Source organism: Schistocerca americana, chromosome 6 (genome assembly GCF_021461395.2).
Source record: "Schistocerca americana isolate TAMUIC-IGC-003095 chromosome 6, iqSchAmer2.1, whole genome shotgun sequence".
NCBI lineage: Eukaryota > Metazoa > Arthropoda > Insecta > Orthoptera > Acrididae > Schistocerca > Schistocerca americana.
Window position 1 is genome coordinate 435,066,221 of NC_060124.1, and position 27,041 is coordinate 435,093,261.

Genomic DNA, 27,041 nt, shown 5'->3' on the forward strand with positions numbered 1-27,041 from the left:
TGTGATGTCAGTGTCTGCCCTTGCGTATTAATTTTATGACTTGTTCCAGTGTAACAGACACAAAATCTGTGATGTCACTGTGTTCCCTTGAGCATTAATTTTATGACTTATTCTCGTGTCTACAGTATAAACGTCAGATCACTGTTCAGTTTATTACTAATCTTCCTGTTTACTTTAATAGCCCAACACTCTATGTTGGTGAGCATTTGCATGGCATGTATGCATTACCATCTTTGGTGGACCAAAGTACAGCAACAATTGCACATTTGGGTTTACCATTACTTGAAGGACCAAGTTTGGACACGGAAGAGGCAAGCTCTGATGCCAACATCCCTAAAACAAAAGCTCCAGAAGCAGATGTAACATTTCAGAGTCTGCCTAGAGTAACTATTGGTAAGTAACAAACATTTTATCAGTAATAGAAGAAAGGGAAGTGACTGTGTTGGATTTTTATATGTTTGTGTATTGTGAGGTGGTTTTGGAAAAAGGACTCAGAAATTAAAGCTGTGAAAAATAATCTTCTCAGAGTAATCATATCTTGCAAAAACAGACATTGTTTGTGATATTTTCATCACAAGACACATTTAGCAGTTAAGAAATTTATATGAACTACAAAGTAAATACCTGTATTTCCTTCTAGGGTAGTTTGTTATGATGGGTTATTACATCAGGCGGTGCAGCATGCAACAGGATTGATTGTGGCTTTTGCATATTCTTGGTGCTGCTTTTGAGCAATAAAATATAATGCTTGGATACTCTAGTGTATTATTGTGTATCATGCATGTATAAAATATTGTCACTCAACAGTTAGCTTATTAGTATCTGCCACCAAGACCTGAAGTAAAGTAACCTCACAGGTACCCTACCAGAACTTCAATTTCTTAATTGCTTCATTCCATAGTTTTTGCAGCTCATTATTACTTCCCAGAGAACTGATTGTTAGTTATGTGACTGCATTGGTCTGAAACTTAATCATTTTGCAAACCATATCAGAGTAAGTTTCGTGCTTTTATGATAACTTATCTCTGGTTGTATAGTTTTTGTGCTTTATTGTACCACCTTCATACCTTAAAACTTAGAAGAGCAAAAGTTTCAGGGAGAAATTTGATTTATTTATTTAAACTTTATATAGATTTCATCTGAACCGATGATCTGATAACTAAACATTAATATCTTACTGGAAAGTCCTGGGTGGAATACAGATAATGAAAGAGGTAAAGATAGCAACATGGCTCAGTCAGGTTGCAGCAGTGGGACACTATAGCTAGCCGAGGCAGTATAGAATTACATCTGTGTAAAAACATGGTCTAAAAGGGGTTAGTGACAATTTCAGTCTTATTTATATATCTGTTCATTGCTCAATATGTCAGCTATACAGTGCATGATAATCTTAACTCCTTCCATAATTTGAAATGACCCCTTGTTAATATGCATGAGACTGGCCCATTTTGCACAGCAGATTATTAGTATATTGAATGCAAATTGCGGTGAAAAGAATGTGAGATTAAGAATGCTGTAAGAAAAATTGTAGTTTGGGCCACTGTTACATTTGTTATGCATAACAAATAGCAAACTAACTTGTTATTCACAGTATGAGTCTTGTCTTGCATTTGTATGCCTATTTACATATTTTGCATTGCCTAGTATTAACACAACTTGAGGGACGATGTTGAACAACCTTTAAAAGGTGTTATATATGGTTAAAATGGAAACTTTATAATCCATTGTGTGTAAAAGATCTTAGTCCTAATCACTATGACAGCTGAGGAATGTACAAATTACAGTTTTGATGTCCCACATTAGGCAGTGCTGGACAGTTTTGAATGAAATTGTGCTCTCATAGGTCATAGAACATCTAATTAAATAACACAGAAGGCAAAGAACATAATAACCCTCCGCAGTTTGATCGTCAACACTGAACACTTTGTATTGTATCATAAGCGCATGGGATGACACAGATACCAGATGGCTTTATGACAATTGTGGGTAGACATTCAAAATGTACACACTGTCACATGAAAAGATGCAAGATCCAAATAGTAGGACTGTTCTGGCTCATTTGAAGGATTCTGAGAAAGAATGAAGATGTATTTTGATGAAATTAAAAATTTATCCTCAAAATTGTAGCCGTAAAGCCAAACGTCAACTGTTAAAATTACAGAAGCAGCAAAAGTAAATTACATATTAACTAAGAACGTCACACTTTCTTTCTGATTTACATGCTACAAGTCAGGAGTTATTACAAAGAATGAGAATGAGTTGGAAGTGTATGAGTAAAAAGCTTGACAAACCCAGTTTATTCAATACTGGTGCATGTCCATTCTGCTAAAAAAACAAATGGATTGGTATAAAATTACTTGTTACAATTGCAATTAGTAAAATCATATCAGTTAGTAATAGATGAAAACAGTCAAACAAGACCACCAGGTCATCACATGAATTAAAGGTTGTTAAAATAAAAATGATCAGAAGATGTTATTGGCCGGGAGACCACATCTGGGATTGTTCGGCCACTTAGCGCAAGTCTGTTTATTTGACGCCACTTCGACGACTTGCACGTTGATGATGATGGAGTAGTGATGATGAAGACAACATAACACCCAGTCCCCGAACGGTTAAAATCTCCAACTCAGCTAGGAACCGAACCCAGGTCTCCTACCTGGCAGTCAGCTGTGTTGACCACTCAGTTAGTGAAGTAAAGTGGTAAGCACAGATGTTGGTGTTGGCTGTATTAATAAGATCAGTCACAAGAAGATGGTCAGGATCAATGTTTGACTGCTACTCGGAGAGAAAAAGAGAAAAGTGTACCAAACTTGAACTACCTAAGAATGCAAAAGAAGACAGAGAGCTAAACCATATGGAATTACAATGGAATTACAATTGTATAATGCATAGTTTTTCAAAGGATTTCCTTGTAAACAACTGAAAAAGAAAGAAGGGGTAATATTGGGATGAACTTAACATGTACTTAAAACATAGCTGCTTTTTCCATCTATGATAAATCATATTCTTTATCTATGAGGGCAGTAGGGATAATGTGTATAGGCAGTATTATCAGATCCATTATCTAATTTACCAGCATCCATAAATTAGCATGAATCAAAAGCTGTGCCGTGTACACATCACATCTAGGACTGTAACAGGATGTGGATCCATTCTATAGTACTTGCATTAGGTGTCCTTCCCCTTTCTAAGTTTTCCAGATTTCAGTACTGCACAGTACATGCTTCAACGTTTCAGAAAAAAGGTACTTTTTAGTCTTTCTTTAACATGTGAAATGTTTATTGTGTTGGAAAAAAGTGTCTAATTTATTTGTAGAATAAGAGATTGTCCTATCACTGTGCAGATGATGTGACCAAGGTAGAATAAAATAATGTAACCATATTTTATTCGAATAATCAGTAGCTGATCAGGAGAGTGCAGTATAATTGCTTTTGCAAGTCCATACCCTTAGAGATTTGACAAGTAAGTATTCTGTAACTTTTTTGAATTGTCTGAGAGGTGAGAAAAGCTGTATGTTTAGTAAAACAAAGATATGACAGCTGTGAGAGAGACCCCCAGTAAAAATAATAAAATTTAAGCTTTCAGGTTGATCATGTTATTCCAAGATAAATGACAAGAACCAGAAAGGAAGAAAAATGCATTCAAAATTAAACAGGTGGAGAAGTTGAGCTACATCTCTGATACAGTGTAGTCGGCCAGGAGATTCAAAGAGATGCACCAGCCTCAGATTGAATCCACAGATTAACGTCAAGGGCCGGTGTACCAGCCAGTTAGAAGGTTTTCCACATCAGACTTTGTGAATGCTAATCTGGTCCCCATATCCCATTCAGTTACACAATTCACAAACATTTCAAACACATTCTCACACACATTAGATAACACGAGACACAGACAAATATGTCGGGGGGGGGGGGGGGGGGGGGGACTGGAAGAGCATCCAGCCTCCCCCTCCTCGTCCATTGTGCATTGAACTTCAATTTTTCTTCTCTCATGACAAAACATGAAATGGAAAGCCTGATTGCCTTGTTGTTTCAATTCTCTGTCGTAAGTTGTTGTTTTCCTGATAATGAAAGAGTTTCATTGATATTTCGGATGGTAATTTACGTGTGTGACAATTTTTGTTTACATTTTATTATAATTTGTGTACAAATAGAGTGAAAAAAATGGAATGACATTTATTGAAGTTACTTATTTCAGGCCATCACAAGGTCCCAGAATACAGTGAAACTGTAATGAGGATTACAGGCAGAACTGACATAAGTGCAATTGATACACATCATATTGTTGGTCACAATAAAACAAATATAACCGTAGCTTTTGAGGGAAATGCCCCAAGCACTGAGGCCACCAAGAGGCAAAATAACAGTCACTTACCTTTTATATCAATTGGAATACAAACAACAAAATTAGATGACTTCAAAGAAAAATTGGAGGAATTATATGATAAATTATCTACAGGAAGGACATCCTTCGTTTTATCACAGGAGTTTCCACTACTGTCTTACACCATTGCAAAGTCATGGCTCCGCCAACAAGAAAATGTGGGTTTAAAGTTTACAGTAATTCTGCTTGTTGCTTCAGTTATTATACTGATTTACTTGAGAGTTCAGGTAAGTTTGAGTACTTAATTTCAAACCTGTTGAATATAGCTGACTTTGATGTTGCTGTTCTGCATATATAAAACTACTGTGTAATCTGTTAGAATTCTGAATTATGAACCTCGTAATTATTGCATTATATAATTTTTTCTTTTTTTCCTAGGATCGTGAATATTTACGTTCCTCACAAGGATCAAATATAAGTAATGTATCAAGTAGTGACAGCAATTCACATATTGTGACAGCGGAAGCAGAAGATGTTGGTGCTGGCAACATAAGAGTTGGAAAGATTATCTTCAACAGAGAGCAGATACTTGGAAAAGGCTGCGAAGGAACATTCGTTTACAAGTTAGTTTTGCTTTTTATATTATTGCTTTGAAATCTTCCTGCATCAGTCATTATTATTGGCCAGTCTTTGTTCACCCATAAATTTTGGCACTACTCTATTAAAAAGTACAGGATTCCTGAAGAGTACAGACAGTTACTTTGTATCTTCACTGATTCATTTCCAAACTATTTATATGTTAATTATTTTTGTAGTTAGTAATTTTCTTTCGTTCTCCAGTGAATGAATTGCCTAGGTTTTGCATTCTCACAAAATTCAGACACTAACTTGCTTCAGAAGATTTGTGATGTATCAGGTGCAGTATGTAAGAACATAGTAATAGTGATGACTTTATATGATGATTCGTTATTCAGTCTGTTAAAAAAATCAAACTTTTGATCAATATTGTGTAATAAAATGTTATACCTGACAAGCAGTGACTGTATGTGACTGGAGCATGAGATGAAGAAAGTTTATGTGCTAAAGTGTGTCATAATTCACACGTGGCAAGCATTTTTAAATAAAATTGTTGCTGACTTGAATGATAGTGCAGGCAAGCACATGCATCTCGTGCACTATCTCAGTTGAGTGCGATCATTTAGCCATCACTAGTTCTCCCATCACTGCACTTACTGTTAACAGACAGCAACATTTCTATAAATATGCTGTTGGATAAAGAGTTCTGTATGTTAAATATGGCTAACTCTTCAATAATACCATGATAGTTTTGGAAAATATGTGCAGTTGTACAAACTGCATGCACCGGGTAGTTATAATTAATGTGCAGCTACTCACAGAGGTCCAGTGTGGGCTGTAATTATATGGCAGTGAAACTTGTTAAATATGTTAATGCATTAATGTGGAACCGATCTACACTAGCAGAAATTAGTTTCGTTTTGGCCCTCAGGTGCAAATCTAGTGCTGTACACTGTTTGTATAAAGCTTTGACATCCACACTGTCATTTAACAAGCCATAACATGAGTGAACGTATGGCTATAACAAATAAAGACTGTGCGCAGTTAGTGAAGCTTTTTTACATGAACGGCAGCAATCAAAGTGCTGCGTTGTGAGAGTATTGCTGGCTGAAAGGTCAGAGCAGAGGCCACATGTCATTAAATGGTTTAAACAAGGTGATAATGAAATTGAAAAACACAGGGAAGAGGAGGGTTTTGTATCCCAGTGGAAGTTATTGATGAGATTGCTGTTACTCTAACTGACCATGCAGCACATGTGGGGGCCCACAGTCCTTTCATTGGGTACATGTGTGACGCGCACGGGGCCCGGAGCTATTGCAGTCTCCTTTCCTTTCCAGGCTGCATTACCCTCCATGTTCCTCTCCCTCCCTATCCTTACTCCTTTGTCCCTGCCCCCTCTTTTCCCTCTTAGTGGACTTCTGTATGTCAGCTTGGCTATCCTCCTGGCTTTGTTTTGGTCTGTGCCATTGTTTAGTTTGCTGTTTCCATCTCCTTTTTGGCATTTTTGTTCCCCTTGGGGGTTTGACCTCCATTCCTAAAATTTTCCGTTCAGTGTGAGCCATTTGGGGATGAACTCCATACCTAGCTTCCATGGTGCAGGTTCCTCTCCCCCTCCCCTCCCCTTTCCCTTTGCACCCTGGCCCCCTCCTGCTAGGACACTAGCACAATAGCCAGTCCGTGTGGTGGGGCTGTTAAGTACCCACTTGGCCGAGCCCCCTGAAACCACAGGGATCACACTGCTAGTACCTGAGCTGTTAACACCTTGTGTATGCCCAGGAGTCGATGCTCATCACTTTGGGGCACCAGGACTCCAAGCAATGGCCGCCATGCCAGATGGCCCTTGCTGTGGCTTGGTGGTGCCCATGGGGTGAGCCCCTTATCGGAGTGGGTGGTACTAGGGTGGACGCCTTGCGCATGAAGCGACAAAAGCTTCACCATCCTGGCCATTCTGTGGCCGTCTCTAAGAGTGGTAGCAGATGTGACACTCTTTCTTCTGTTCCTTCGGCCTTCCCCTCCCTGGCCACCCCATAGGAGGAAGGTCAAGCTCGCCGACTTGGGTTGAAACCTTTCCCTCAGTACCTGGTTTGTACTAGGGCAGATGGCGGAAGTTTTGCCATGACCAAGCCTTTGTTTTTCATGGAGACAATTGAAGATAAGTATGGCAAAGTGAAATTGATGAGTAAGATGCGGTCCGGTGATTTGCTCGTAAAGACATATTCTGCTGTCCAATCTGACGCCCTGCATGCTTGTGACCATCTCGGTGGTGTCCCAGCCTCTTTCATGCCCCACCAATCTTTGAACTCTGTACAGGACATAATTTTCTACTGAAATCTTCTTCTCCAAACTGACGAGGAGCTCCGTGCTAAACTCGAGCAGTGAGAGGTTTGTTTTATCCACCATGCGCAGCGAGGCACTGCAAACAATCGCACTGCTACAGGCGCCTTTATCCTGACATTCGAGGGGGATGTCCTCCCAGAGAAGGTCAAGGTGTGATGTAAAACCTTATATTCCACCACCAATGAGATGCTTTAAATGCTTACAGTTTGGACACACTTCCCGCTGCACCACTGATCCCCTCTGCGGTGACTGTGGGTGCCCCCTCCATGAGTGTGTGTAAATTGTCATGGACAGCTTTCTCCATGCTCGCCTGTATGCCCAGTGTTTGTGAAATAAAGAAGGATTCAAGAGTACAAAACCTTAGATCGGCTCACCTACACTGAGGCTCTTCAAAAGTATGACTGGCTCCATCCTGTGTCTGTCTTCTATTTTTGCTTCCGTTTTGCCCATTCCCCCTCTTACACCCTCCTCTTCCCAGCCCCACCCCATTCGCCCCATGCCTTCAACCTCCTCCTCCCTCTCCCACTCCCCCTCCTTCTTCCCGTCAGTACCCATACCCAACCCTTCGGGTGCTGGTCCCCCTCCACCGTGGGGAAGTGCTCCCCTCCTTCAGCAGCCGCCAGTACTGGAGCTCCCTCCCTGGACTCCTCCTCCCGGCACCCCTCTGAAAGGCGATCTACGGCTCCACATCGGCAGCACGATCTGCGGCCAGTGGGTGCCAAGATTGCCCAGTGTAATTCTGTGCCCGCCCTCGCTGAAGTCTGCCCTTCTCTTCCTTCCCAAGAAAAGAAGCAGAAACACCAGAAAAAGGGCAAGGACCCTCCGGTACCCCCTGAGGTGCAGCCTTCCCCTCCTCCAGTCAATAAACCAACAAGAGTCTGACCCCACCTATATGGATATTACCCCATCCTTATCGGTGACGGATGGCGATTCGGCGGTGTGACCGACTCCGGTCCCTTCACTTCCCCTTTGGACTCCGGCTTGAGAATCCTCCAGTGGAATTGTAATGGGTATTTGCGTCACCTTCCAGAGTTGCAGCCCCTTCTTTTCTTCCACTCTGCCGCTTATATTGCGCTCCAGGAGACCCATTTTGTCAATTCTTACCCACCCGCCCTTTGTGGGTTCCACGCTTTCTGTCGGAACCGAGTTGGCCCTTTGTGGGCTTCTGGTGGTGTTTGCACCTTGGTCCACAAGGACATTGTTAGTAAATGGGTTCCCCTCCATACCACTCTAGAAGCCATTGCTGTCAGGGTCCATCTGGACATTACAATCACAATCTGTAAATCTGTAATCTCTACCTCCCACCTGACAGGCCACCCACATCCCATACCCTCACCACCCTTCTTCAACAACTCCCTTCTCCCTTCCTGCTATTAGGGGACTTTAATGCCGCCAACCCTTTTTGGGGTAGTCACACAACTACTGCCCTGGGCAGGACAGTTGAAGCTGTTCTGGCAGGGCTTGACCTCTGTTTACTAAACACAGGTGCTCCCACACACTTTAGTGTGGTGCACGGCACTTTCTCTACCATTGACCTCTCCATCTGCAGTCCCGACCTTCTTCCCTCCATTCAGTGGGGAGTCCATGTTGACAGCGACCATTATCCAATTGTTTTGACCTTCCTTCAGTGTCTCTTGCTCCGTCACCCTCCCAGGTGGGCCATATCTAAGGCTGATTGGAGTGCCTTCTCCTCTGCTCCCATTCCCCCTGTATTGCCACACGACAGTGTTGATGAATCTACTCAGACTTTGGCTCTTTCCATCCTTTCAGCAGCTGTTTCAGCAGTCCCTTCTTCCTCAGGTTCCCCACACTGGAAGATGGTCCCTTGGTGGACTCCGGAAATTGCTGCAGCCATAAAAGACCACTGCCGTGCTCTTCAACACTTCAAGTGGCACTCTTATACTGCTCTTCTTTTGGTCTTTAAACAACTCCGTGCCCGGGCCCACTACGTAATCAAATTTCAGAAATGGATTTGCTGAAAGCGATATGAAGCTGCCATAGGACCACACACGCTTTCTTCACAAGCCTGCGTGAAACTCAGGCAAATTTTTGGCCACCGTCCTCCCACCGAGCTTGCAGGAATTTCTGCGCATGGTGTTGTCCTTACCAATCTGGGCTTTGTAGCAGAAAATTTTGCTCAGCACTTTGCTCAAGCTTTGGCATCGGCTCAGAATCCACCCACGTTCCTTCTCCTGAAAGAGCGCTCGGAAAGACTGCCTTTGTCTTTTGTTTCTTGCTGCTCGGAGCCATATAATGCTCCATTCAGTGAGTGGGAATTTGCCAGTGCCCTCGCCCTTTGCCCTGACATTGCTCCTGGACCGAATCGGATACATTACCAAATGCTCCAACACTTACAGGTGGCTTGCCACCATCGTATACTGACCCTCTTCAACCGTCTGTGGAGTGAGGGAGTCTTTCCTACCCAGTGGCAGGAAAGCATTGTTGTTCCGGTGTTGAAGCCATGGAAGCCACCACTTCAGTTGTATAGTTACTGTCCAATTAGCCTTACTAACACCCTCTGTGAGCTCCTTGAACGCATGGTGAGTAGGCAGCTGTTTTGGATCCTTGAATGCCACGACCTTTTGTCGTCGACTCAGAGTGGTTTTCGCTGTGGCCGCTCTACGGTGGATAACTTGGTGCACCTGGAGTCTGCTATCCAGTTGGCTTTTGCCCATCGGCAACACCTCCTTGCAGTCTTCTTTGATCTACATAAGGCCTATGACACCACCTGGCACCACCACATCCTCACCACCCTTCACAAATGGGGCCTTCGTGGTGCTCTGGCCATTTTTATCTGTAACTTCATTTCTTGTCACTCTTTTCGGGTCCAAGTTGGCTGCTCCTACAGTACTCCCTACCAGCAAGAAAATGGGGTTCTACAGAGTTCCGTGCTGAGTGTCCCTCTCTTTCTCATAGCCCTTAATGGTCTGGTGACAGCTGTTGGGCCGACAGTGTCCTCCTCTTTGTATGCTGACGATTTTTGTATCTACCTCACTTCCTCCGTAATGGACGCTGCAGAACGCCGTCTACAGGGGGCAATCTGCCGGGCGCACTCGTGGGCTCTCTCCTATGGGTTTCAGTTTTCGGCGGCCAAGACACATGTCATGCATTTCTGCCATCGCCATACAGTCCATCCCCATCCAGAACAGTTCCTCGATGGCCAGCCCCTTGAGGTAGTAGACACCCATTGCTTCTTGTCTGGTCGTCAATGCCCGGTTGACATGGCTCCCTCATCTTCATCAGCTGAAGAGGACGTGCTGGTCCCATCTCAATGTTCTTAGGTGTCTGTGCAATACCACCTGGGTTGCAGGCTGCTCTGTTCTCCTGCGATTGTATCAAGCGTTGGTCCAGTCTCGTTTAGACTATGGAAGTCATGTCTATGTTTCTGCGTCACCTTCTACGCTGCAGATCCTAGACCCCATCCACCACTGTGGGGTCCAACTTGTGACTGGTGCCTTCCAGACTAGCCCCGTACTTGGCCTTCTCTCAGAGGCAGAGATTCCACCACTGCGAGTTTTGCACCAACAACAGCTGGTATCTTATGCGCTCCGCATTCACTGCACGCCAAAGCACCCTAATTATGGTCTCCTTTATCCAGACACAGAGATGACCCTGCCGCAGCGGCGGCCACGCTGTGGGCTTACTATGGCTGTCCACATTCAGTCGCTCTTTTCTGAACACCAGCAATTCCCTTTACCGCCTCTCTTCTCTGCTCACACATGTACCCCTCCTTAATGTGTCTCTCGGCCACAGCTCTATCTTGATCTCTCAATTGATTCAAAGGATTCTGTCCCTCCGCTGGCTCTTCACCACCAATTCTACTGTCTCCTCAGTTCATTCTAGGGTTCAGAAGTGATTTATACTGATGGTTCCATGGTTTCTGGCCACACTGGTTTTGCTTACACTTATGCATGACGCACAGAACTTCATTCCTTGCCCGATGGCTGTAGTGTTTTTACTGCAGAATTACGCGCCCTGGACCATATCCGCTCATGCTCAGAACTATCCTTCACTATCTGTAGTGACTCATTGAGCGGTTTGCACGCTATTGGCCAGTGCTTCGCTCGCCACCCGTTGTTCATCGCTATCCAGGACTCTCTTTCTCTCCTTGCTCAACATGGATACTCGGTGATTTTCATTTGGACGCCAGGCCATGTTGGGATTCCTGACAATGAACTTGCCTATCGACTGGCTAAATTAGCTACTACCAGGCCACCTCTTGCTATTGGCATTCTGGAAATAGACATTCGCTCGGCATTACATCATCAGGTTTTGGGCCTTAGGGATGCAGAATGGCACACTCTTTCTTCGCCAAACAAGCTTAGGGTGATTAAGGATTCTACAACTCCGTGGCAGTCCTCCTTCTGGGTCTCTCGTAAGGCCTCTGTCTTGAGGAGCCATTTTGGATCGATGTTGACTGTGGCTCACATCTTATTGGACTGCCCCAACTTAACCACCCTGCGACAGAATTTTAGCTTTACCCCTGGTGTTGGCTGACAACAGCGGATCTCGTTTTATGTTTTATTTGTGATGGGGATTTTTATTGCTTTATTTAGGGGAGGGACCTACCACCTTATTGGTGAGTGGAGGGGATGGCAGGCCCTCTCGCTCCCCCCTTCGCACCAGCTGGATTGGCTTCAAGTGGGCTTGGTGGTTCACCCCGGCCCTCTGCCTTCCCACTCCTTTCCTTAAGGGGTCTGTTATGTCTTGAGCATCTCTCTTGTCTCCTGTGCTTCTTCCTTCACACCCCTGTCATTAGTCACTTTCTTTCCCTCGCCTCTTCTTCTGTGCTTTTCCTTCCTTCCCTGTCAATAATTTAACATTTTATGGATATTGTAGTTCCCTCTTTTAATGTGGGATTTTATCGGTTTTAGTTAATCTAAGGGACTGATGACCGCGTAGTTTGGTCCCTTCTCCAACCAACCAACCAACCACATGCCCTGAGTAGTGCTAATGCTCGGCAGTGTCACAAGAATTGCCTGTCCCATGATCAACAGTACAGAAAGTTTTGCAGTCTTTTACACTGGTACCTCAATGAGATCCAAACAGTGCAGAAAACTGAAACCTCATGATCCACACCAATATTCTGAATTTGCTCTTCGGTTCATGATGATGATGACATGTGGCCACGCAATATTCTATGAAATGATGAGGAACATTGTACACTGCAGGGTGCAATAAATACACAGACCTGCCGAATTTGAGTTGCTGTCAAACTGCATGGTGCGCATGAAGAGCCACTGCACTCACCAGATGTGACTGTGTGGTCCACCTTTATTCTCAGCCTGTTCTTCTGTGAAGAGATGCATATTGCCTGTCAGATGCTCTGCGACGTCTGCACGTTATCAAGACCTCCTTATACAGCATGTGATTCATGCTTTGGAGGAGCACAACTGTGTGGAAACCACTAATTTCATACAAGATTGGGCAACACCTCATGTCACTTGTCAGTGAAAGATCAGCTCAGTGCAACTTTCCACAAACATGTCATCTTCAGATGCATGTCCCGCAAGATCACATGAGCTGAATCTATGTTACTTTTGACTCTGGGAATGTCTGAAAGAACGTGTTTACCAGAGACACAACCTGATGTGAAGGCCAGTATACATGAACACGTTGCTCAGATTCCACCAGGACTGCTGGGAGCAGCTGTTTATCCTGTCCTTTTATGTATGCAGCATCTCATCGATATCTCTGGTACTTATATTGAAACACATGTTTGATATTTTCTGCCCACATTCCATTTCTAATCCATTACATATGGAAACACTTCTGTAAGTCTTTCTCCCATTCACAGCACCAAATTTGCATCTGGTGGCCAAAATTGGAAATAATTTTTTCCCAGCTAAATCGGTTCTGCAGTAACACATTAGGATACATACCAAGTTTAGCTGCTATATGACAATTACAGCCCACACTGGATCTCTGTGTCTAGCTGCACTTTAAGTATGTTATAACCACCAGGTATTACTTGACAAGACAAAAATCTGTTCTTGACTTCTCGGACTTTGACAACCACGCTTTGAGTAATGAAAGATTGATAACAATAAATAACAAAATTATACTGGCATATGTTGAAATATCACAAAGGTTGCCTTGATGAAGAAGTTTTAACAATGTGCATTTAAGCTAATACTACAAAAAATGAAAAAACAAAATTTCAACTGGCGTGTAAACTACTTACCTCTAAAAATGCAACACGTCAGATACCTGTTCTCAGTGCAGTGTTATTTGTTCGTGCTTACATCCTCAAAACTACTTTTGTTCTTATTAAAGTCTTAATATGCAGGCTGTTTATTTTTAGTATGTGTTATTTTCATCGTATTATTATAGTTTTAATTGTGACTTATAAGTCTGAAGACCAGTAGACTTTTAACTCGGATAACTTCAACAATTGGCATAAAATTTTTGTTTGCCAGTGTATAACCTAACTTTTGCCGTAAATTGTGTTCCATCAGAAGTTAATTAGAAATAACATGCTTGCTTCTTCAAATAAGACAGACTGAAAAAAAAATGCTCATTTTATATTTACATATTCCCCAGTAAGGACTCATTCATTTTCTGATTACTTTTTGTTCAAGTAAGTAAGGCAGGTGATTTGACCACAAATTAATATTTATTCTCTTTTCCACAGATTAATATATGTCTATCACCCAGTTTACAGTTTCTAGTCAAACTGGAATTTTATATATGCTGCTCAATATGTTGTAAAATTCATTCATTCATTCATCATATTCTGTAGTGCCAATCAAAGAAGAGAACCTTCAGGGATGTTTAAGAGACTTACCAGTATAAATAACAATTTTTGTTTTCTTGATGGCTCCATGATAGTCTGTCAGAAATATCAACATCATTTTTGACATCTTCATCTGCATGTTTCTATAGGTTGCTGGAAATGTGAATAATTGTGTCATGACTTATAGGCTTATGTAGCTATTGTTGGTAAGGTAAGGGGATGTATTAGTGAAGCAGTTGTGTAGAATATCAACCCACAAATGACTTTTAAACTTCATTATTGCATCCTTCAGTAGCAGTGTGTTATCATAGTGATTGCTAGAAATACCACTTGCAGTCTGCTGCCTTATAACCTAGTGACAGTTTGTGCTAATTTGATGACTTTCCGGTCACTTCTGCTTGATGCCCTGTCATGTTTTTAGATGACATTCCCAGACGTGGGTTCCTGTCCTCACTCTTTGACTCTGTGCACGCTCCCCAATACATTTTTTGTTGATATCAATTTGTTACATTGCTCCATGCCCCAATATAGCTTGTGCAGTATTTACTATATGTTCGGTTAATTGTAGCACATCAGTTGTCTGTCCATTAAAATCACCAAAAGTGAAACAATAACTCATATATTTGGTATCATTATGACAAATCATTTTTCTGTATGCTTTTTTTACCCTTATGGTAGCATACAAGAATACTCGAATTGTTCCTTTTACAAGGTTCGAGTGGTAATTCCAAAATCCTTTCATCATCTGATTTTAGTTTTTTACATCTTTCATTTTCTGACATGTGTGTTTTTCGCCCCCATTCCACCTCTGTTACAGACATTGCACTTAGCTTTTTATTCTTTTTAACTCATGAACTATGTTTTAGTACTAATCTCTGTCTTACATATTACCCCGTCTTCCACCTTTAAGCTCTCAGGTTTTCAAATCCCATCCGGTGCAGTCCCTAACCATCTGTCTTTCCTTCTCATCTCATCCAGTAAGCCTCTTCTGACTCAAGGTTCTGGGTGATTTTTCTGAACTGAAACCCTTTTCAAAAACCCTTCCAGTCTTTCTCCTTCACCCCTCTTCCTTCCTCTTCAACTCTTCTGCCAGAAGAAGGGACCACTGGCTGCGAACGCTTGTAAAAGTTAAACCTTTTTGTGTGTGTGTTCTCCTGCTGCTGCTTGGTGAGTTTTTCTTTTTTAATCCGTTTACATTATACATCATATAAAGGAATTCAAGAGAAGCCAAGTTCTTAAAAAGGAATTAAGGTCACATTACTCACAACTTGCCACTTTTTTATTTATCATGTTAACATTCTGTACATTGTTTGATAGAGCCCCTCTGTGAAATTGCCAGGAAAAGAAAAAATTTGAAATGCATCAAATGAAGCTGGTGAAAGAGAATACAAACAATGAAAAATCTGGAATGGAGTAACAATATGCATTAGGATATATTGTTACTCACCACATAGAGAAGGCATTGAGTGGAAGACAGACACATTTAGAGATCGACTGATGGAAAATACAAGCTTTCGGGCAAAATCTTTTGTCAAGTGACACACACACACACACACACACACACACACACACACACACACACACACACATACATTCTTACATGGACATCGTGCCTACACTTGACTATTCTCACCTCCAGGCCTGTAATGTCATGGTAGCGAGTAGCAGGGTTAGATGGGTAACGTGGATACGTGGTATCTGGCAAGGAGGATGAACGTGTAGCAGAAAGGCATGGAGAAAAATGTTGTGGTCCTGCTAGAGAAGTGTGCGGAGGTAGGGTGGTGGGCTACTAGGTACAGAATGTGCTCGGGGAGGGGGGGGGGGGGGAGCAGAGGGGGGGAGGATTAAGCAGTGTTATAGAGAAAGAAGGGAAATAAATGAAGATGAGATGAGAGATATGATACTGTGTGAAGAATCTGACAGCATTGAAAGACCTAAGTCAAAACAAAGAAACCTCAGGATTATTGAGATCCTGGAGCCTGGAGGGAGCCAAAGTATTCCACTTGGTGCACAAGATATATTAGATAGGTACAATACCCTTAGAATTCAAAAAGACTATAATAATTCTAATTTGAAAGAAGGCAGGTGCCGATAGGTGTAAATATTACCAAACTATCACTTAAATAAGTCATGATGGCGAAATACTGACATAACAAATGGAAAAACTGATTAAAGTTGACCTCAGGAAGATGAGCTTGAGTTCTGCAGAACTGTGGGAACACATGGGCAATACTGATTGTACAATTTATCTTAGAAGATAGACAGAAAAAAAGGCAATCTACATTTATAACATTTCTAGATTTGGAGAAAGCTTGTAATAGAGTAGACTGGAATACATTCTTTGAATTTTTGAACATAGTAGGTATAAAATACGCAGAGCAAAATTTTATCGACAGCTTGTTTAGAAACAAGGCTGCAGTTACAAGGGGCAAATAACTTGAAAGGGAACCACTAGTTGAGCAGAGTATGAGACAGGCTTTTGGATTATCTCCATTGCTATTCAGTTTGTCATTGAGCAATCTGTGAAGAAAACTGAGGAGAAATTTGGAACGAGAATTAAAGCTCAGGGGAAAAAACTGAAAACTTTGATATTTAATGATGACATTGTAACCCTCAGACACAGTGAAGGATTTGGTAGAGCAGTTGAAGTGAGTGTGCAGTGTCTTGGGAAGAGGTTACAAGATGAATATCAACAAAAGTAATGAAGCGTGCCCAATTAAGTCAGGCAGGCCTGAGGAAATCAGATTCGGAAATGAGGCAGTAAAAGTACTAACACAGAGAATATAAAAAAGTAAACTGGCAATAGCAAAAAAAGGATTTCTGAAGAAAAAGAATTTTTTAACTTTGAATATAAATGTAAGTGTTAGGAACTCTTTTCTGAAGGTATTTTCCTGATGTGTAGCCTTATTTGGAAGTGAAATGTGGATGTTAGACAGTTCAAACAAGACGTGAACAAAAACTTTTCAAATGTCCCAGTGCAGAAGATTAGACTGATTTATCAAATTGCTAAGGAGGAGGTACTGAATCGAATAGGGTAAGGAGAAATTTATGGCACAATGTGATTTTAAAAACAGATCAGGTGATAGGACACATCCTGAGGCATCAAGGAACTATCAGTTAGGTAATGGAGCAGAGAGTGAGGATAAAAATTGCTTAGGGAGACCAAAACTTGACTTCAGTAACCAGGTACCAATTGATGCTGAAAAGTAATGCCTCCAAGTATTTTATGTGAAAACTATTAACATTCTATGTCTCTATATGTCACACCTATATATTTGCAGCACTCTTCCATTAAGGCGCTTAGAATTGCAGCGTGTAACATGGCAGTGTGTAACGTAATTATGTTGATGTGTGAGAAACAGTGTGCTGTAATTGAGTTTTGAATTCAAAGATATTGTCTACACATTGAGCACCCTCCTCGTCAGCGTAACAGTGCCAGACAACACAAGAGCACTGCGGTATCCAGCGACTTGGGTTTACTGCCATTGTTCATCCTCCATACAGTTCCTACTTGACCCCATCCAATTTTCATCTGTTTCCAAAACTTTACTTTCATTGTGACAATGCAGTGCAAGCAGAGGTGAGATTGTGGCCCCATCAACAGAGTCAAACATTCTACAGGGTGGGCGAGAAGTCCCCATACCCCTTAGTATTGAGTGCTCATTGATTTGATTTGTTTCAGCACAAGTACTTAAGCATTAAGTGTATGCTTACGTATTAAGTGACATCTTACTTATGTATTAAGTATTGTTAGTTAAGTATTAAGTTACTTACGTATTACGTTCTGTACACTTCCATGTTCTTCTTGACATATTTTTGAGCATCTTCAGTGTTATAGTGCGAACTGTATCCTCAACAGCATTGCTCAGTTCTTCATTTGTAGCATAACAGCTTACAGATACACACGTCTTAATGACTCCCCATAATGAGTTGTCATGTGTGGTGAGGTCAGGACTTCTTGGTGGCTATTTCAGAGGAGCTAGTGTTGCTGATGAACCATGAGACCTGTCCGCCATCCTGGAAAGTGTTCATTTAGGAACTCACATGCTGAAAGAGTGTAGTGAGGAGGAATTTGATCTTGCTGCAACCATATGCATTATGTGAGACCCTTTTTCTCAAGCTAAGGTGTTAACCATGTTTCTAACTTGTGCAGATAATTTGTGCCATTCAGAGTCCCTTCAAAAATGTATGGTCCAGACAAATGTGATGTCATCCCTGCCTGTATCATTTATCATTGTGTGAGATGGGTTTCTTTCTAATTCAACTGTGTGATGACTATTCTCTTTGGCCCAAGTGACAATATTTCTAGCACATGGGGTGTGAGAAATGGCACAAATTATCTGAAAACATAACTTTAGCATGGTTCACTGCATTTGAAAATTGAGTTGACAAAGCACAGTGTGCTAGTCTGTATCCAATAATTCATTTACAAACATCAGTCAAAAAGGTCTGCTGTGAAGGTCTCTTTTTCTTGTGATCTCCATCGTTGTCCTCAGTGTACTGAGTTCCGAAGCATGTTTACATGTCGAATTCATAGGAAATTGTTCAGTTGAAGCAGAGACTACAATGCATGTCTCTTCTTGTGTCTTCTCCTTTCCATTCCATGAGCTGTCTATAACACTGTCAAAAGCAAAAGCACATCTTTCCCAATTTAGAAGTGGAGCCTTATTCAATCTTTCCTGAAATGCTCCCATAATCAGTCTCATTGTCTGCCCAGTGTGTGCATTGTTCATGCACCCACACAATTGTCACTAATTGCTCCTCAGTAGTGTAACTATGATCGCTCACATCTGTCATGACTACAAATTAAAACTCGACTTCAGCTGCAAAAACATGTAAACATGAATTCCAACAATTGATAGGAAGTGACATAGCTACCAACCTGCTTAATAACATTTGTTATGAAGCAAGGGTTGCAGGGGGTATGGGGATTTCTCACACACCCTGTTCAGTGACGGTATCAACAAACAGATCTCTCGATGGGAAAAATGTGTTACCACCATCGTGACTATGTTGAGAAGTAGATATCTAGACATGAAGAATAAATATGTAGAATGTTAATAATGTTTGTTTTATTTAGAAAGTGTTAAAGAGTTTACACATAAAAAAATGTAGAGGCATTACTTTTCAGTACACCCTCATAAGTTGCAGTAGTTACGCAAAGATGAAGAGACATGCACAGGACAGATTATTGAGGGGAGAGGCATCAAACTGGTCTTCAGGCTGAAGACCAACATCATCGCCTACAACACACTAAAAAGTCCTGTAACCCCCCCCCCCCCCCCTCTCTCCCTCCTTCGTGTTTCCTTGTGTGTCCAAAGAATGTTAACATCAAGTCGTATGAGTTCTGTTCCCATGTTACTGTCAGTGTAGTTTTAATTTACTGAGCACTGTTTTTAACACATCATTTCTTTACCTACTGCATGTCTTTCATCAACTCTTTATCCTCTGCATGTGTATCAGTGCAGATACCCTGTGATTTATAAACTTGCTCACTCTTTTTCTGTACCTGTACATAAATACTTCCTTCTTTTTGTGGCTTATTGGTCCATGCATGATTCTGCAAAAAACCAATATATTCAAAAAAAAAAAAGCCACAAGCAAATATGTGATTTTTTTGGGGGTCATAACTAATGTTCTGTTAGTGACAGAGGTAAGTGTTGAAGTGTTTGGACAGCCTTTGGCCTAGTGACAATGTGTATGCATGTAGAAAGAACAGGCATCCTGTAGCTATCCTACAGTACAGGGTCAAAATTTAAACATAACCCATTTCCTTCAGCCTAGACAAATTGAGCAAATAGGTGGAGTGGCATCAGTGTAGTTTTAACTGATGTAGTGAACACATGGCAAGGATTCTGTGGTCACATCAAAGGGTCTGAGATCACCAAACCATGGATGTAGATGAGCCAATGGTTGCTTGAAATTTTCAACATGTGCTAATATTTTGTGATAGCTCTTCTGAAAGGTATTCAAATATGCCCAAAGTGGCACTGCAGTAACAAATATTGGGCCAAAAAGCATCTTCACATGCCTGAAAGAAACTTAAAATTACTGCCAAAAATGATGGAAAACTGGAAAGACTGCAAATTGAGAACTATATTTCTAATAACATTTTTACTCTTTTAACATAAAATCATGAGCCAGGTATCTTCGATGAATTGCAATTGACGAGCAAAGTTTCCAGAAGAAATGCAAAGCAAGCAGTTTTGTGTTAACCTTATATTATGCACACTTATTTCTCGTTTATATGTGTCAAAGTATGTAACTGCATCAAAGTATATAAATAAACTGTCAAAACTTACCGATTTATAGAATTCTTTTATATAAGCAACATACACTGCTGTAGCAGAAAAAAGAAAGGAACCAGTGGAAAAATGCTTCTGTCAGAGCACAAAAAAGGTGAATGCATTTGTCTTTAAAAGAAAAGAGGTGAACCAGGTGCCTCAATCCCCATTTTGTCTTCTTCACCAAAAATTTTGGCATGCAAACATATTCCTGTTTTTTTTTTTGCTGAAATATAGTAGCAGAGAGACAGTGATGATGAAAGGGAGAGGAGACAGTGCAAGTGGGAGAGAAACAGAGAGGAGGCAGTGATGGTGAGAGAGAGAGATATATATTGGTGAAGACAATAGCATTAGGAGTGAATGAGAGAGGAGACGGTGACGGTAAGTGAGAGATAGTAGCCATAAAAGGAAAGAGAGAGATGGGTGGTGACAGTAGCAGTGGGAGCAAAAAAGAGAGAAGACAATGGAAATGGAAAAGAGAATAAGTGGAGACCATATGTAGGTATATGTGAGGATGCATTTTATACCTAAATATAAACAAATTGGTTTGGGGAAAAAATAAGTTGCATCCCAAGATTTTTTGAGCTGATGAGGTATTATGGCAACAGTGGCAGTGGGAAAGAAAGACAAATGGCAGTGGCAGTGGGATATGCTGTAAATATGGGAGACAGTATGAATGGTGGTTAGGAGACAGTGGCAGTGGGAGAGAAAAGCAGGAGGAGTCACTGTAGGAGAACGAGAAGACCACATCAGTGGGAGAGAAAGAAACAAGTGCAGACGTTGCAGCAAAAAAATGGAGCCTACAATTTTGCCCCATCACCCTATACCTGTGTGTTGAAAATTTTCCCAATGTGTGAATTATCCTGGTCTAGAGGAGAAAACTTATCTTCAAAGAAAGTCTGGGTAACTGGATTTAGAATTTCTGTGTTAAAAGAGTGCAAATGTGTTTGCACGCAAAAATTTTTGGTGAGGAAGACATAATGAGAATTGCGGCAGCTGGTACCCACTTTTCTGTCAGAGTCTTTTAAAGAGGAAATTTTTGCGTTTTTTGTGCTCCAAGAGGAGCATTTTCACTCTGGTCCATAATTTATATAGTAAGTCTTCTTTACATCATTTGTCGATGAAATGTCTCAAGATTTAGTATTAGCTGTAAAAGATGTCAGAGTTAATAATTGATGAAGCATAGAATTAAAAATTCTCAGAGGCTGCACATATTTCAAAATTATGAGTGTACAAAAGAGGTATTCTCAGAAAGAGTTATAGCAGTGAGAGTGATATGTAAATAGTAGCAGAAGGACTTCCCACTGTTTTGTTGGTTGATTAAACATCTGAATGAGACTAATGGTCATATTGAAAAAATGAATAAAAATATTTGTTACAATTTGTTGGTGATGTTACTTTGAATGAGAATGGATGAGTGCAGTCATAATTCATGAAAAACAACTCAAATATGTTGTACTCATTGACATCTAGTCACAGATTTTCTAATTGTGTCATATATATTAAGGTCTGCAAGTTTTTCTTTCATGTTGTTTCTGTCTTCTTTTTTGCCCAACTTTGAGAATTATCACTGTCTCATGCTATTGTAACACCTCAGATGAGAACCCCATTTTTCTCCTTTTCTTTTAGAGGTGAATTTGACCGGCGAGCTGTAGCTGTAAAGCGGATATTGCCCGAGTGCTTCACAGTAGCAGACCGTGAGGTGGCTCTTCTGCGTGAGTCAGATGCTCATCCAAATGTAGTTCGCTACTTTTGCACAGAACAAGATCGCCTTTTTCGTTATATTGCTCTGGAATTATGTGCAGCAACATTGCAAGACTATGTTGAGGGTAGATTCCACATTGGTCGAATCTCTGCTCGTGACATTCTCCACCAAGCAGTTGCTGGGTTGCATCATTTACATTCTCTTAATATAGGTGAGTATTTAATTTTATAGGTAAGCTTTGGATGTGAGCCCATACCATTTATATTTTTGCTTAAACAATGTTTGAACAAAGGAATATCAGTTGCATTACACACATGATAGAAGTTGGTGAAAGAACAAAAAAAAAGAATCTTTACTTAGTGGGAAGCTGCGATATCAGTAACTTGACCCAATGAAGAATAAGAGGTTAAAACTTTTTTTTGAGTGTGAGCTGTTTGGTCTGAATCCTGCTTGACATTCTGCTGATTAGGGTTCTAGTTGCCTTTGTGCTGTATTCAAGAGACAAGCTGACAAAATTTTGTAGGTGACTTGTAAGAGGGAGATCCCTCTATAGATGTTTACATCAGATGTGTTATCTTTTTTATACAGTGCATGGATTGGAGCAATCTTCCAGTCATCTGGGATTTTTTCAGTTTGCCAAATGTTTCAGATTATTTGCATAATTTCTTTGAGTAGGGTTTGGGCCTACATTTTCCAAGAGTTCCACTATAGTTCCATCCTCCCCTTATGCTGTGTTGTTTTTAAGTTTCTTGATATGTGAATAAACTTTTTCTTATGTTGGTAGTAATGAACTTTCTGTTGCGATTTCTGGATGTATACTCAGAAATCTCTCTTTGGGATCTGGAAAATTTAAAAGCTGTTAAAAATATGTGGCTAGTTCTTCGAAGGTTTCTTTATGTGTCAAAACTAATTCACTAACGTGTTTTCAAAAGCAGAGGTTCTGTGGCGAGTACCCTTTGATTTGGTTCAGAGAGGTCTTCTAGAAATCAAATATTGTAATTTTTGAAGTTGTCTTCAGTTGATTACAGTTGGTCATTGAAATATTTTCATTTATTTTGTCGTAAAATCTTGGATGTTTGTTTGTGAACTTCGAGGAACTTCTTTTGTGCTTCCAAGGTTCTTGGGTGTATTTCCTGATGCAGTTGTCGGAGGTGCATGATATTTCAGCAAACAACCATTCTGCCATCATCTGGTGATACTGGCGGTACAACCAAGAACCTTGGTAGTATCATATATGCTGGGAAAGCCTCAGATTTCAAAGTTCTTGTGTGTTTCTCCTGATTTGTTGCAGTTGTAATTTTGCCTTTTCTCTTTCTTGTTGATTCCAGAAAGGATATTTTGGTTTTTTCTGAAGAGCTCAGGTCTTTTGGTGTTTTTTGATGATTTTAGTTTAAAAATTTCTTGCAGTCTTCTGCAGGTTGTTCTTCCCATTTTTCTGTCATTTTAGAGTCTTTAATTTTGTGTAGATCAAATATTGGGATCACCAGTGTTTTCCTGTTGAATTTTCTTGTGGGCGTGAATTAATTTTGATTCTGTTAAATAATGATCTGAATCAATGTTTGCACCTATGTGCATCATGAATTTATTTTTGGTAGGTGTACGATATTTTCATATGATTAGTCTGAAATTCTCTTAAATGATGGATGGGTGATTGCCACATTTTTTGTGCTTTTTCTGAAGTGAAGGTGAAATAACTTTTAGATTGTTTTGTTGGCATAACTCAACAAGTTGTTCAGCGTTCTTATTGGTTAAATTATGAGCAGGATAGTCTTCCACTATCCTCCTGTATTTGCATTCCCTGCCAATTTGAGCATTAAAATCACCGAGTATAATTTTCGCATCATCTCTTGGAATTTAGGCCCTCTGTGTCAAATTCTTCCCAGAGCCATTCTGCATTTTTTTCCCACCATTTGTTGATGCATGTGCATTAATAAAGGTATAATTATTATTATTGTTATTATAGAAGTGTTGAGTCATCAACAGGCACTCACAAAAGAGAATGAAAACTTGCTAACTTCCAGAAGAAATCCTTTGACAAGCTAGAGGATAAATACAAATACAGCTGTGTATACTGCCACTGTATTATCAACTCTTCTTGGCCACAGTGTGGTGTTTGACAGCTAGTTGGTTTCATAGTTAGTATTCCTGTGATGGGATAGGTTTAAGACGCGCTAGGTGCGTGAATCGAACAGCTCTTGCTCCTAGATCTTCCATTGGGACATGACACATGTGGCAAGGGGTTGGTAGTGGTAGTGAGAGTGGAAGATGATGTTTTATTCCTGTAGAAGACCCAACACTTCCTACTCCAGTCCTGTCACAGGCTTATCTTTATGGTGGCATGACAGCTAACCAGCTGTCCAACACCTACCTGCGGGTCTGGGGGTTAGAATAGGCCCGAGGTATTCCTGCCTGTCATACGAGGCAACTAAAAGGAGATTCACATGTTTCGGCCTTTATGTGATGGTCCCCTGTAGGGTTTGACCTCCATTCTTCAAAATCATCCCAAAGAGCGAGCCAGTTGGGGAAGGGCGCCTTACAAGGTGAATCATGTCCATCGTGCATTGAGATCTTTAGCCCACTTTCTTGTTGTCGCATTGCAGTCCTGCCCATTCTCCATTTCTTGGGTGAGGACACCTTCCTGGATGCGTTTTCCACATTCACTATGCAGTGTCGATTTATGCATCGATGATGACCATGGACTTCTTTGCACCTGATATCCAGCACGGTAGCCAGTTCTTTGTGGTGGGGTCGCCATGTACCCTGTTGATTGTAGTCCCCAGACCACACAGGGATCGCTCTGCTGATGCCTGCGCCGTTAACTCTCCACGTATGCCAAGAGGTAGACACCCATCCCCCTGGGGCATTGGGACTCCTGGCAATGGCTATCCTGCCAGTTGGCCTTTGCTGCGGCTGGGTGGCGCCCGCAGGGAGGGCCCCTGGTCAGAGTGGGTGGCATCAGGGCGGATGACACGCAATGAAGTGTAGTCTATCATCTCTTGCTATTGGCAAAACACCAGTAGTCTTTAAGCGATCACAAGCTCAATTCAACGCATAGAAGTACGACCCAAAATCGTTCCCCTCCTTGGCCACACCATGGGAGGAACGTCAGGCTAAGGATGGCAGTGGATCTTATTCGCCCCGGTACCTTGTATGTTCGAGAGCTGATTGGGAATATTTCATGGCGATGAAGCCTCAGTTTTTTGTTGAGCATTTAGAAGACAAGTTCGGGGATGTGGAGGGCTTGTCCAAAATGAGATCGGCTCAGTCTTGATCAAAACAGAATCCTCTGCCCAGTCACGGGAGTTACTCCCTTGTGACAAGCTGGGGGATGTTTCTGTAACCATCATGGCCCATAAGAGCTTAAATATGGTCCAGGGTATCATATTTCACAGAGACGTTCTATTGCAGTCTGACGATGAGCTTCGCACCAATTTAGAGTGGCGAGGTTTACATTTCATCCAGTGTGTCCACCAGGGTCTGAAGGATAATCAGGTTGCCACCGGGCCTTCACCTTGGCCTTTGTGGGTGATACATTGCGTGAGAAGGTGAAGGTGATGGTCTACTGGTGTGATGTAAAGCCTTATATCCCTCACCCGATACGGTGCTTTAAGTGCTGGAAGTTCAACCATATGTCTTCCCGCTGTACTTCCAGTGTGACATGCTGAGATTGCGGATGGCCATCACATCCCAAAACTCCATGTGCCCCACCTCCCATCTGTGTCAACTGCGGAGAGGACCATTTGCCTTGCTCACCTGACTGCAGGATTCTCCAGAAAGAAAGGAAAATCATGGAGTACAAGACCCTGGACCGACTGACCCTACACTGAGGCTAAGAGAAAATTTGAATGCCTGCATCCTGGGCGTATGACATCATCTTATGCTGTCACTACAACAGTTCTGGCACCATCAGCTCAGCCAACCCAGGTCACCTCTAAGAGCCAGAAGCTTACACCTGCCCTCTTAATGGTGGGGGGCACTTCCCTCTCTGTTGCTCCTGCACCACCTACTTCAGGAGCAACATCCCCCCCCCCCCTAACCATCACGGACGTCTGTCCCCACTTCTAAGCCAGAGAAGTGTAAGTCTTCTTCGGCTTCTCTCACTAGGAAGGGGTCCCTTGGGTCATTCCCTTCCCAGGTTTCTTCTAGTGGGAAAGGCAACACCCGCCAGTGCCTGAAGAGCCCAAAAGCAGCTGGATGTAGGGCTTCACGCTCATCCTCGGTCCTGGAGACTAAGCCAGTGAAGTCCTCCCAGCCAGGGAAACCCAAGGAGCAGTGAGAGAAATCCAAAAAGAAAACCCCTAAGACCAAGGAAATTGCGGTGAAAATCGCACCACTGCTACCTATAAGCTCTGCAGCTGAGGATGGGCTGGAGATTTTGGCATCCGCTGAGGACCTAGATCTCGCCAGACCCTCAGACACAATCGATATAGACTGCCCAGGCAATAAATCGGTGGCAGCAGGTGACTCTGAGGTGTAAACTGCCTCATTGAATGTTCCATGCCTTCCCCGTCTCACGATGCCATCCTCCAATGGAATTCGGGCGGTTTTTTCCACCGCCTGGCTGAGCTACAGCAACTGTTAAGCTTTACACCTGCTATCTGCATTGCCGTCCAGAAAACCTGGTTCCCAGCAATGCAGACCGCTGCCCTCCGTGGCTATAAGGGATATCACAGGAACTGTAGCGACAATAATCGAGTTTCAGGTGGAGTTTGCATTTATGTCCTAAACTTCATCTGTTGTGAACATGTGCCCCTTCAAACCCCTCTTGAAGCTGTGGCTGTCAGAGTAAGGACGACACAGGAAATAACTGTCTGCAATGTATATCCTCCTCCAGATGGTGCAGTAGCCCTGAATGTATTAGCTACACTGATTGATCAACTCCCTAAACCTTTCCTACTTCTGTGAGATTTTAATGTCCATAACCCCTTGTGGGGTGGTACCATGCTTACTGGCCAAGGCAGAGGTGCCGAAACTTTATTGTTGCAATTCGACCTCTGCCTCTTAAACACTGGGGCCGCCACACATTTCAGTGTGGCTCATGGCAGTTACTCGGCATTGATTTATCAATTTGCAGCCC

At 41.8% G+C, this 27,041-nt stretch overlaps 1 protein-coding gene across 1 annotated transcript in view; it reads left to right on the forward strand.

Moving 5' to 3' along the window:
- Positions 1 to 27,041, forward strand: part of LOC124619518 (serine/threonine-protein kinase/endoribonuclease IRE1) — a 143,748-nt gene that overhangs the window by 83,925 nt on the left and 32,782 nt on the right. Inside the window, exons 8-11 of the mRNA XM_047145965.1 lie at positions 182 to 393; positions 4,201 to 4,613; positions 4,765 to 4,949; positions 21,889 to 22,175. Coding sequence (XP_047001921.1) covers positions 182 to 393; positions 4,201 to 4,613; positions 4,765 to 4,949; positions 21,889 to 22,175 — 1,097 coding nt within the window. The remainder of the gene's footprint in view (positions 1 to 181; positions 394 to 4,200; positions 4,614 to 4,764; positions 4,950 to 21,888; positions 22,176 to 27,041) is intronic.